General features: G+C 36.4%; 1 protein-coding gene across 1 annotated transcript in view; it reads right to left on the reverse strand.

The window, feature by feature from the left end:
• Window positions 1-13,395, reverse strand: part of Mnat1 (MNAT1 component of CDK activating kinase) — a 131,903-nt gene that overhangs the window by 53,773 nt on the left and 64,735 nt on the right. The window contains exon 7 of the mRNA XM_070032313.1: window positions 4,224-4,345. Coding sequence (XP_069888414.1) covers window positions 4,224-4,345 — 122 coding nt within the window. The remainder of the gene's footprint in view (window positions 1-4,223; window positions 4,346-13,395) is intronic.

A 13,395-nucleotide genomic window follows, 5' to 3' on the forward strand; every position in this document is an offset into this window, starting at 1 on the left:
TAATAAATTGAACTTTGTACCATCTCATATCTGTCTGCCACCTTCCTCTGTCCTTTGGCACTGTGTATGGCTGGTTCTCATACAGTGGCTTCAGGTTTCTCAAAAACAACGGGAAGTCTTCTGTGGCTGCTGGCATTCTGAGGGCCTACTCCCAACTTGTGCCAATGGCAAACCTTTGAGGCATGCACATGATACTGATTCTACCGCATACAAAATGCAAGCATTATGAGGTCATCAATGCCTGCGACTAAGATTTCAAAGGAAAGAGCACAAAGTCAAATAGAAGTTTGTCAGATGCTTGGATACCCTGAAGAGAATACCTAATAAAGTAAGGACTAATGCAGTTGAAGAAGTTCTATTCACATTGTCTTAAAAAACAATAAAATACTTACAGATTAAAATAGTCATTACCAATGAGAGAATTATGCAACAAAAGCTCTGAAATCTTTCTGAAGGAAACTGAAGAAAACATTAAGAACACTTAACACTGTTTTCAGTACTATCCAATGTTAGCTACAGATTTAATTTAATCTCTATCAAAATACAATGTTTTGATGTAGCTATAGAAAAACCAACCCTAAAATTCTTATGGAATCTCAAAGGATTCCAAACAGACCAAACAATCCTGAAAAACATGAGCAAAGTCATAGAATTCATACTTTCTGATTTCGAAATTATTACAAAGCTGTAAGTAATCAAATAATGCAGTTCTTGTGTAGAGACAGACACAAACACCAACACAACATAGTAGAGATTCTAGGAATAACCCCTGAAAAAAAATATAGTCAAATGATTTTTTTTACAAAAGTGCCAAGGCAATTCAATGGAAGAAGACTCTTTTTAACAAATTATGCTCAATAAAACTGAGTATCTATATAAAGAAGAATTAAGATGGATCTTTATCTATTAAAAATTAACCCAGGGACTGGGAAGGTGGTTCAGTGGTAGAGTACTGGCCTCACATGCATGAGGCCCTGGGTTCGATTTCTCAGCACCACACAAAGCAGAAAAAGCTGGAAGTGGTGCTGTGGCTCAAGTGGTAAAGCGCTAGCCTTGAGCTGAAGAGCTGTGGGACAGCGCTCAGGCCCAAAGTTCAGGCCCCAGGACTGACTAAAAAAAAAAAAAAAAAAAAAAAAACAAATTAACCCAAAAGCAATCTGGACAGTGCTTGTTTAGAAAGCATGGGTACCTGAGAGATCAAACGCTAGTAGCACAAAATAACAGTAACAACAACAAAAATGCTTATCATGAAACATAAGGCAAATGTGTCGTGACCACAGATTTTGGCAATATCACCTAAGTACAGGTGATAAAAAATAGACAAACTGTAATTCACAAATACCTTCGACTTTGTATATTAAAAATACTCTTAACAGAAAGGCTTGGAAAAAATTATATTAAGTGAAGTAAGCCAGGCCCAAAGAAACATAGGTCCAATAGTTTCCCTTATTTGCAATAACTAGTATATGTCTGAGTCAAGCAGAAAATGTCAGATAAGTTGATGTTAGGGAAATGAACCCTAAGATACATATTCAAATGTTTTTTTCTTTCATGCGATTGTTTCTAACACATTTATAAGATTATTTCTTTGCTGCTTTGTATGTCCCTCCCTCACGGTATAACGCCTGCTTTCACTGTATTTGATGTCGGTATAATTTGTGGAGAGGAAGGGAAAAAACAAATCATTTAAATAGGGATACAGGTGGACCCATTGCAACAATGAGACGTACAAGTTGTTATGTCGAAAACGAACTTTACAACTTTGGTGGGAGGAGAGGATGGGAAGGGATGGGAAGGGGAAACAAAGGAGGAGGCTACAATACTTGATAAGAAATGTACTCATTATCTTGCCCTTGTAATTGTAACCCCTCTTATTTTCACAATAAAAATAAATAAATAAATAAAAGATGATGTAAAATGAAATAAACCCCAAGATATAGACACACACAAAAAAATACTTAAGCTGGGGGCTGGTAGCTCATGCCTTTAATACTATCCACTTATGACTGAGATCTAGATGAATCTGATTCAAAGTCATCTAAAAAGAAATGTTTGCAAGAATCTACCTGCAAAATAACCAGTAAGAAGCAGAGCATGCTCAAGTGGTAGAGTACTAGCCAAGTAAGCAACCGAAACAGGTCAAGATCCTGAGGTTAAACTCCAGTATCAGGAAAATGAAACAGAACAAACATACTTTTGGTGAAGTTAAAAATAAATAAATAAAACAAAAATAGTAACACAGAATTAAAGAGAATGTTTAGAAATCATATACCAGACGTAAGAGATTATTCAAACTGGTACTGATAGCTCACATCTGTAATCCTAGCTACTCAGAAGCACTGAGATCTAAAGATTGTGATTCAAAGCCAGCCCAGGCAGGGAAGCCTTAGGACTCTAAACTCCAATTAAATGAGAAAAGGGGGACATGGAGGGAGAGAGAAGGGGTAGAGAGTGAAAGCCAAAAGTAAAGCTACAGGAGAGGGAGAGGGAGAAGGAGAGGGAGAGCCAAAAGTAAAGCTAAGCCCTTTAAAAAGCTCAGAAATAACACCCAGGTGCTGAGTTCAAGCCCGAAAACCAACACAAAAAAGAGACAGTCAGAGAGAAAGAGAAAGATTATCCTAGTCCACTTGGGCCTCTATAACAAAATATTCTTTACTGACTCAAATTACAATTTTAGCATACAGGGCAATTATTTGATAAATTAATTACCTCAAAAAGAAATTTAGGTTTTGTTTCACATCATATTGGTTTCATGTTTGGAGGGTATAGAGCACTGAGAATACAGAACTAACAAGAATTAGCCTTAAGAGTTATCTAAATTGCGAATGAATATCATTTTAATGATCAATTTGCCTTAGAGCCCCAATAATCACATGTAAAATACTGTGCATCATGTCAAAGATTTTGGTTTTGAAGATACACGGAGGCTTATTACTTGTTCCATCTTTGTTGTTTCTGCTGAGCATCTTAGATTTTTTTTTTGGCTTGGTCTCATTGTATGCATTATTTTCTTTTCACATTATATCCTTTACAATATTTCCTTTTATTAAGATAGGCCTTTTATCCAATATTTTGTGTTGAAAAACCAAGAGATGATTTGCTCCATTAAAAAACAAATGTGTCAGTACTTCCTAAGTATACTAATACCAACTTGCTGTGACCATCTCCATCATCTACAAAGCCACTATCCCAGGTTCACTTCCAGGATGGACATATATGACTGTTGAGCCATGTGGCCTGCCCTACATTACACCTTTTATAAAATATTTTATGACATGTCTAATAAATGTAGTTTCACTCAGACAGCAGACAATGAACACATCAACCTTTTCCATGGCAAGAAACTAAATTCATACTTTTACTGGCTTACTACTAAGTTCAGTCCCAACTTAAAAAACCAACAACAAAATTTTTAAAAATTTGGGGCTGGGGAGGTGGCTCAGTGGTAGGGCGCTTGCCTTGCATGCATGAGGCCCTGGGTTTGATTCCTCAGCACCACATAAGCAAAAAGAAAAAAGCCAGAAATTGCACTGTGGCTCAAGTGGTAGAGCACTAGCCTTGAGCTGAAGAGCTGAGGGACAGCGCCCAGGCCCAGAGTTCGGGCCCCATGACCGGACCCAAAAAAAAAAAAAAAAAAAAAAAAACATTAAAAATTTAAGGAAAAAAGGAAGACACATATATGGCTGCAAAGGACAGCGTTTTAAAAGCAAAGTGCAGCCGGGTGCCAGTGGCTCACACCTATAATCCTAGCTACTCAAGAGGCTGAAATCTGAGTATCACAGTTCAAAGCCAGCACAGGCAGGAAAAGTCCCTCAGACTCTTATCTCCAATTAACCACCAGAAAACCGAAAGTAGTGGTTGAGGCTGAAGTGGTAGAGCACTCACCTTGAGCTGAAGAGCTAAGGGACAGCACACAGGCCCAGAGATCAAGCCCATGACCAACAATAAATAAATAAATAAATAAATAAATAAATAAATAAATAAATAAATAAATAAATAAATAAATAAATAAGCAAGCAAGCATTCCAGTCTCCATCTCAAAGAATCTAGCAAGCCCACTAAAATATTAATGTACCAAGTAAAACAGTTAAGCAATGCTTCTTGTGAAAAAAGAGTTAACTTCTATAAATTGAAAACCTAAGAACACTAAAATGCCAAAAACATAAGCCAAAAGTCCTATACACACATCAGCTCTTCAATGTGAAGTTATTTTAGATACTTACCCAAGTCGTCCTAACATCTCAAGTTCAGGAACTTGTGGTCCACATGTCTCTATCTGCAATGGCTGGTATTCATATAGAGCTTCTTCCAGCTTATGAATAGGTGCTAATGAAATATGTTGGCCCTGTCAGAAAAAAAATAAGGAAATGCCTTTTAGTATTACTTTCATCTTGTTAAGTATTTGCATTTATATTAAAGATGCAATAAATTACTTACTTTAAATAATACACATGGGAACTGTAGGGAAAAACTGGGAAAGAATGAGGGAAAGGGTGATATTGTCCAAAAAGAAAAATGTACTCATTACCAGACTTATGTAACTGTAACACCTCTGCACAGTAGATATATAGTATATAGTGTATATATATATATATATATATATATATATATATATATATATATATATATATATATAGTGTGTGTGTGTGTGTGTATATATAGTAACAATTTTTAAAATTCACCAAAAAATAGTAAATAAATATAATAGATATAGGGCTGGGAAGGTGGCTCAGTGGTAGAGCGCTTGCCTTGCATGCATGAGGCCCTGGGTTTGATCATCAGAACCACATAAGCAAAAAGAAAAAAGCCAGAAGTGGTGCTGTGGTTCAAGTGGTAGAGCGCTAGCCTTGAGCTGAAGAGCTGAGGGACAGTGCCCAGGCCCAGAGTTCAGGCCCCACGACCGGACCCAAAAAAATAAATAAATAAATAATAATAGATATAGCCAGGGTGGATATTTTGAGTAGTATTCTAACATTCATATTTCAAAATATCCTCTTCATAAGCTGCTAGGCACTCAATTCTCCTGCTATATGTTAGCTGCTAGGCAATAAATTCTCCTTGCTATAAGATTTGAAAAGTCCAGTATTGGTGTCAAATGTTTAAGCTGGAGAAAGATGGAGAAGAGAGAAAGAAAAACAAAAACCTGCAACAATTTAAAAAACACACCTACTAAAACCCCACTAACTTCATTTCCACTTTGGAAATTAAAGAGCAAAACCCAGAAAAGGATGACACAGATAGGTATTTTCTTTTTTTTTTTTTTTTTTTTGGGGGGGGGTCTGGTCGTGGGACCTGAACTCTGGGCCTGGGCACTGTCCCTCAACTCTTCACCTCAAGGCTAGCGTCCACCACTTGAGCCACAGCGCCACTTCCGGCTTTTTCCTTTTTGCTTATGTGGTGCTGAGGAATCGAACCCAGGGCCTCAGGCATGCAAGGCAAGCGCTCTACCACTGAGCCACCTTCCCAGCCCCCAGCTAGGTATTTTCAAAAGCTGAAATGTTTTTCAGCAAAAATAATATTCAATAAAAACAAGACAATGCCTTAAGTCATTCCAGTGGTAAACACTACATTAAAGCCAGTCATTCTCTAAATATTATCAGCAATACCCAGTCACTGAGTTGTAACGTCATATACTTCAAAGTCTTTCTGAAGTTTATAGACATAAGATTCTCTAATAATAATTTTACAACATTTACTCTATTGCAGGCATTATTACAAGGGCTTTTTAAATGCATTACCTCATAGTATTCACAATAATTTTATGATAAGTACTGCTATTTCTCCAGGTAAGGAAACTGACCAATATCATCTACTTACACAGGTTGAGGATCCGAAACAAGTTTGTCAAATTGCAAAGCCTATGTTGTTTCCCTCTGGCTCTCTCTTTTTATGGATATAGAAACTAGTATTCCCAAAATACAAATTTTCCTAAGGTCACATATAGTCAGATCTCCTAATCCCTGTTCAGTGTGGTTCTACCCTTCCAATATCTACCTTCCAATATCCTATTTTTAGAGAATTTGCTCACTTTAAATTTGCTCAATTTAAAAGTTTAATGTCAAGAAGTAATTCAATGTGGGTTAAACTAAATTATCATACAAATTAGAATAGCTCAGCAACTAACAACACTACAGACTGAAAGAAAAAAAAAGGTAGTAAAAATTTATAGGTTTGCCAGGTGCTGGGGCTCATATCTGTAATACTAGCTACCTGGGACACTAAGATCTGAGGATCAGAATCCAAGCCAGCTGAGGCAGGAAAGTCTGTAAGACTCTTATCTCCAATTAACTACCAAAAAGCTAGAAGTATAGGTAGGGGTCAGGTGATGGAGCACTAGTCTTGAGCAAAGAAGCTCAGGGACAGTTTCCAGGCCTTGAGTTTAAGCCCCAAGTTGGGTGTGTGTGCAAACACGCACATGTGTGCGCACGCGCACGCACACACACACACACACACACACACACACACACACACACACACACACAGGCTTGTGTACTGGTGACTCACATCTATAAATTCTTTGACTTTTAAAAATTATGTCAATCAAGCTCTATACATTTGTTACACTGCTAAATGAAATCACAAACCAGAAAATTTCACCCTTAAGAGCATTAAGTCACTGCAATTGTAAAGACAACTTCTAGAGAAAATATCTACAGGAAGGCTTTTATAAAATCAATTAAGGCATTTCTAAATAGTTTCAATTTTGGAAGATGTTTTTATTAAAATATGTGTACATGTGCTTGTATACAAACACATATACACATGCACATATATCTATGCATATATGTGTGAAAGTGGATTTTTTTTTTTTTTTTTTTTTTTTTTTTTGTCGGTCGTGGGGCCTGAACTTTGGGCCTGGGCGCTGTCCCTCAGCTCTTCAGCTCAAGGCTAACGCTCTACCACTTAAGGCATAGCACCACTTCCGGCTTTTTTCTGCTTATGTGGTGCTGAGGAATCGAACCCAGGGCCTCATGCATGCCAAGGCAAGCACTCTACCACTGAGCCACCTTCCCAGCCCTGAAAGTGGATTTTTTATATTCTGTATGAATCCATATTTTTAATAGAGAACTTAAATATACCTGGCACTGTCTACAAGCTGCTCATACTGAGGCATGTCTCTTTGGAAATTCAGTTGTTTTCAATTTATTTTAGGAACAGGCAGAGCAATTTTTGTACTAGGCTGTTCCGGTCACTCTAGGGTGATGTCAGCTTGTCATCGCTACAACAGCTGCATGGTAATAACTTCCTGGTAGCACATAATATCATTGTAGGTATAATTCATTTCCCCCCATAGAGATGATTTTTTCTAATTTCTCTCAAAATTTATAGTAACAGTAAAAGGCAAATGAAGGGCACAGTCCTGCATATTAAGAGGTAGTGACATATCCTAGCAATGCCTCCATATTCAGGTAAACTGAAGTAAAACATTCAAATTTCTCTAAGTGTCATTTTTCTCATCTACAATCGGGAACAGGAAGATGACTGGAATATCAGGAGAGAAGGAGAAAGAAGAGGAAAAGTGAGGAAGGGAGGGATAGGCCATCTATGGTGGCAAACATTTAATATCCCAACATCTAGGAGGCTGAGGCAGCAAAATCTCTAGTCTGAAGACAGGTTGGTACACAGGAAGGCCCTGTGTTTAAAAACAAACCAAAAGAAGATAAGGCCCACAAAACTTGTTAATTTTATTGTAGGTTTTAGTTTTCCTTGGGCATTAATAAATGATTTTTACATTCTTTCTCTAATATTTGTCTTGCAATTGAATAACTATTGGAAGCCACGGAAACATCATGTCCAGCAAATCATGAGATCAGAAAAGAAAAACACCAAGACTATCTAGTGAGACAAAAACTGTTTCCTTAATGAGTCTGCATTGTTAGAAAAACAGTATTTGCCAAAAATTTTTAACCAGCTTATCAGGCATATAGCACTTTTGCTCTTTTTCCAATAATTTCCAAGAAAGAACTCTCATGTTTGCACTGTAAGTGAACAATGATAACACCTTATACTTAAGTCTAAGTCTCTGAATGTAATAAATTTAAAAACTGCAAATAAATGAGATCAGTAGTCTAGTCAAAAATATTTTTCTATGAAATGCTTCTAGAAAGCTTCTTATTCCATTACAGAAACTGAATAATTCAAGAGAGCATTATCCTGTTTTGATCTGAATCCTCTATGCCACCCTAGGACCGGGCTTGGTACATATTACAAATATTTATTTGCAGGATGAACAAGGGGTTTTTAATGGCTCCTCCAACTTTCTATCCCACCCTCCTAAAACACTACATAACAAATTTCTTGGTTCTATTTGAGGTTGTCTAAATGAGTAGTTATGAGTACTAGAGAATGACTAATTATTTGTGTCATTTCCACTGTAAAAAGTAAAGAGCCAAGCCAAGCTTTGATTTTACCTTCCTTTTATCCTCAAAGGAAACCACACACATTATGAATCTTAACCAGCCCAGTTGACCTTCCCCAAACCAAATATACACAGAAACAACCACCAACACTCCAACAGTTTAGAAAACTATCCCATATTTAGAACTTGACACTAAAATGGAGAACAGAATACCTGAGGCACTGATTCCCTTTCTAATGTCATATAATTTCTTCTCTTATCCATTATGTAGACATGGAATAGGATTTTTTTTTTGAGGGGGGTGCCAATCTTGGGACTTGAATTCAGGGCCTGGTTGATGTCCCTAAACTTTTTTGGCTCAAAGCTAGCACTCTACCATTTAAGCCACACCTCCACTTTTGGCTTTGTGGTACTTAACTGGAGATAAACAATCTCATAAACTTTCCTGTCCAGGTTAGCTTCAAACCTTGGCTCCTTAGATCTCAGCTTCCTGACTAGTTAGGAATACAGGCATGAGCAATAGACACCCAATTTGGAGTAGGATTATTAACAGTGTGCTTCCATGTTTAAAACACAGAAATATTCACTGAACACCGTGTGTGTGTGTGTGTGTGTGTGTGTGTGTGTGTGAACACCGTGTGTGTGTGTGTGTGTGTGTGTGTGTGTGTGTGTGTATTCAAGGTAAAGATGTTCAGCCTATTTTCTAGGAAAAGACACTGAATCTCTGCAAGGCTAAGGGACCTCTTCATCTCTTAAACATTTAGTTAATGTTAGGTACTACAAAAGTGTAACAAAAAAATGTACCAACAGAATTGACCCTAATTTTAAGCATTTATCAGCATGTATTGGAATTTATACATATTCATCACAAATAATAAAGTACTTATTTACTTTTTAAAAATTATTGTGTAAATTTTTAAATGTTATTACAGATGATTAAAATACCAATTTACTTGAAGAAAATACTTATATTCAACTTTTCCATAACACACTTAGATGGATGCTAATTTTATCCATTGTAATACATGCTTCATCCTCTCTACGAAGCTGTCTTTTCTTCATAACAAGCAAAAATAACTTCTTCTCCAAATACCACATAAATGTATGGCTTTTCTATGAATCACTGTAAATTGTATATACAAGTATATAATTGTATAACTATATACAATATAGTTATATTATATAATACAATATAGAATACAATATACAATATAGTTATATTGTATACAATATATACTGTATGCAATATAATTATATTGTATATTGTATAACTATATACAATATATGCTATATACAATATAGTTATACAATTATATACTTGTATAATTCTGATATAACTCAGAAACAGCTCAATTTGTATATATACTCATATAATTGCAGGGCATGAACCAGAAAAGCAGGTTTCAACTAATAATATTTCCTAGCAATGTAAAAATAAACTACTTTCTAGAAAACTGACAAGCTAATCAATTATTTAGGATAAATTTAACCATACTTTAAGAGAACATACTACAAGATTGACAGAAGTGCTTTATGATTATGACAGGAATTACAAAAAATGCAAAAAGAATAGCAATCTTTTGTAAATTTTTCATCTAGGAACTTATATATGTGATCATTGACCATAAATGATAACCCCACAAAACACACAGAGTACGTAGATTAGATTACATCATTTGCTTTAGTCTTAAATTTAAGGGGGTAAATAACTTTATTCTATACTCTTCCTTTCAAAATAGATAGGTAGGAGACATACAGTTAGTAAAAGAGTATGCTAGCTAACCAAAAAAAAAAAGCAATTAGTAATAAGAATTTTTTTAAGACTTTTTGAAAAAGATCTGGACAAAATATTCTACCAGTTGCTAGGACAGGTGCTACTGTCAATCAGCTACATTTGCTCAAGCAAATTCTAAAAATTACTAATTAATCCCTACACTGAAGCCCATGCCTGCCTGCCTGTTATTTTGCCATAATCACCACTGAGGAAAAATAATATAAATCATAAGTCACCAAAAAAGAAAAAGAATCACCAAATACAGCTTTAAGTAAAACACAACTTCAGGTAAGCTTTGCATCTACTTATTTAGTATTATCATTTTCTAGTATTCTTTTTTTTTCCTGGTATCCTTTAAACTCAAAACATTGACTGTAACCATGGGTCTCTTCTCGATGGGCTATTTCAGAATTATCTCTATTTACCACACACACTGACCACAGAATTCAGGAGACACATCTTGTGGAGGCATTCACTTCACATCTGATCTTTCATTAGAACTGACTGCCCAACATACTTGTACTCAATACCGTCTAACCAAGTCAAATACTATGATAGTCTACCTTCACTAAGATACTTTTAGAATTTACCAAATATGACAAATAAAAAACACTTCCAAATGTGGGCAATTACCATTTTCAAAATGATTACGAAGATCTTTAACAATACTGACACAAGGTGCCAAAAACCTACTTTAAATCTGTTTGAAAACAAACATATAATATGAAAAATGTATTTGAAGGTTCCTTATATGATCTTGCCCATCCTTTAAATATTTTAGCAGTGATTCTTAAATCTCAAACAACACTATATTCTAGCATGTCTTTAAAGTTGCTTTCATTCCATTGTACATTCCTGTGACCTCCACCATGACCTCGACAAAAGCAGTTGTGCACTTTACTGTGGTGCAAATCCTCACAGACAAGTTGAACCTGTTCTTTTTGGCACTGAGCCCTTGGGCTGAACACACAGCTGAGATTTATTATAAAAGGGGAACTAAGGGACATTATTTCACAACATTTATCCTTCACATATAGTCAAGTATAATCTTTTACAACCTTTGAGAGCTCTTAAATAAATAGATCTTCTCTTAATTATACAAGGAGTTTCTTATTTATACCAATCATATGGCATATTAAGATTCATTTTACACTCAAAAATAGCTAGCACACAGAGTATATGTACTAGAATCATAAAAATTAGCCTTAATACGTATTCAGAAACAATAGTTCTTTTAACCCTCAGACCTCAGGATAATTACCCACCTTGCTATCTTTAACAAGGTCAAAGCAATTAAATCATTAATAAAAAAAATCTATCTTTAAGGATTTGTAGTTTAAGAAAACACTTTTTAAAAATTCTTCCTAAGACCCCTAAAAGAGCTTTTAAAAACATCTCAGAAACTATATTTATGCAGTTTAGTGTTTTCCTTTTTATTTCAAAGTTCAATATTAAACCAGGATTTCCCATGGCATTTAAGAAACACTTTCTGCTCTCAGAATTTTGAGCTAGACTTTGGAAGTTGCCTGCTGCCAAACTACTTTCTCAGCTCAAACTACTGGATACCCTGGGGGGAAAGAGGAATTTCATGAGTTCTAAGAAGTGTCTCTAATAACAGGAATTACCACACCATTTAAATTAGTTCTTCAGGATGTGCTAATTGATCTGGCATCAAGACTTGCCTTGTTGAAAACAAAGAAACTAATATAATCTCAGAAGTATTCTAACCTGAAAGTCAAGTTCAAACTAACTTACCAGCTAAGTGCTTAATACTAAAGACAGTAAAATACATTTGATCAAAGAGATTTCCTTGCTGTAAATCCTTCTTTTGTGTGTATTAATATCATGTGTGTGAATATCAGTGTACAATTTTTTAAATGCCTGCTGACCTTTTCCCAAAGAATTTAGTAACTATTAAATTATTTTTATGGTGAAAAAAAGACACATTTTTTTGAATTATGAGATTAGAAAATAAGCAGAATGGGCATATTCTTAGCACTACTTAAATAAGAAATTTCTTTGATTAAAGAATAACATTTTTAAGTCGGAAGCCAGTGGCTCACGCCTCTAGTCCTAGCTACTCAGAAGGCTGAGATCTGAGGATGGCAGTTCAAAGCCAGCCCAGGCAGGAAAGTCCATGAAACTCTCGTCTCCAATAATCCAACAGAAAACCGGAAGTGGTGCTGGGGCTCAAGTGGCAGAGCACTAGCCTTGAGCTGAAGAGCTAAGGGACAGCGCCCAGGCCGAGTTTAAGCCCAATGATCAACAAAAAGAAAAGGACGCCGGGCGCTGATGGCTCACGCCTGTAATCCTAGCTACTCAGGAGGCTGAGATCTGAGGATCGCGGTTCAAAGCCAGCCCGGGCAGGAAAGACCGTGAGACTCCTATCTCCATAAACCACCAGAAAACCGGAAGTGGCGCTGTAGCTCAAGTGGTAGAGCGCTCGCCTTGAACTGAAGAGCTGAGGGACAGTGCCAAAGCCCAGAGTTCAAGACCCACGACCGACCAAAAAAAAAAAAAAAAAAAAGAAAGGGAAAGGGAAGAAACAAGAAGAAAAAACAAACAAACAAACAAAAAGAAAAGAGAGAAGAGAAGGAAATTTATTCACCAGTTATGCTCTTAATATTGATCGATGCTACATGAAGCTACATTACAAGTGAGCCAGGGACTCACACTTGTAATCCTAGCTACTCAGTAGGCTGAGATGTGAGGATTATCACAGTGGAAGCCAGTGGGCAGGAAAGTCTGTGAGACTCTTAGCTCCAATAAACTACTCAGAAAAAGCCAGAAGTGGTGTTGTGGCTCAAGTGCTACAGCACTAACAGGGACAGTGCCTAGGCTCCAAGTTCAAGCCCCAGGATTAGGGGGAAAAAGTGATAACTATAAAACACATATCAAATGTGATAAATTCACCTCAAAACCTGATCTTACAAGATGTTCTCGTACCATGTCAACACTGGTGGCATTATTTAAATGCCTAAGGCCTCTAATACGTGTGAGCTTAGGGACAGCATCCAGGCCCTAAGTTCAAGCCCCACAACCAACAACAACAATAACAAATCATAGGTTTGGTGAATGCATTGCTTATGCCCCTAACACTAGCTATTCAGGATATAGAATCAGGAGCGTCACTGTTGCAGGCGAAACTAACCAAGACAAAAAGTTAATGCGACTCCGTATCTCATTCGATAAAAGCTGGGTATACCTGTCACCCAATCTACTCAGCAGTGGATAAGAGGATTATGGTCCAAGCCAGTCTGGG

Source organism: Dipodomys merriami, unplaced genomic scaffold (genome assembly GCF_024711535.1).
Source record: "Dipodomys merriami isolate MVZ:Mamm:240054 unplaced genomic scaffold, mDipMer1.0.p SCAF_1, whole genome shotgun sequence".
NCBI classification, from domain to species: Eukaryota; Metazoa; Chordata; class Mammalia; order Rodentia; family Heteromyidae; genus Dipodomys; species Dipodomys merriami.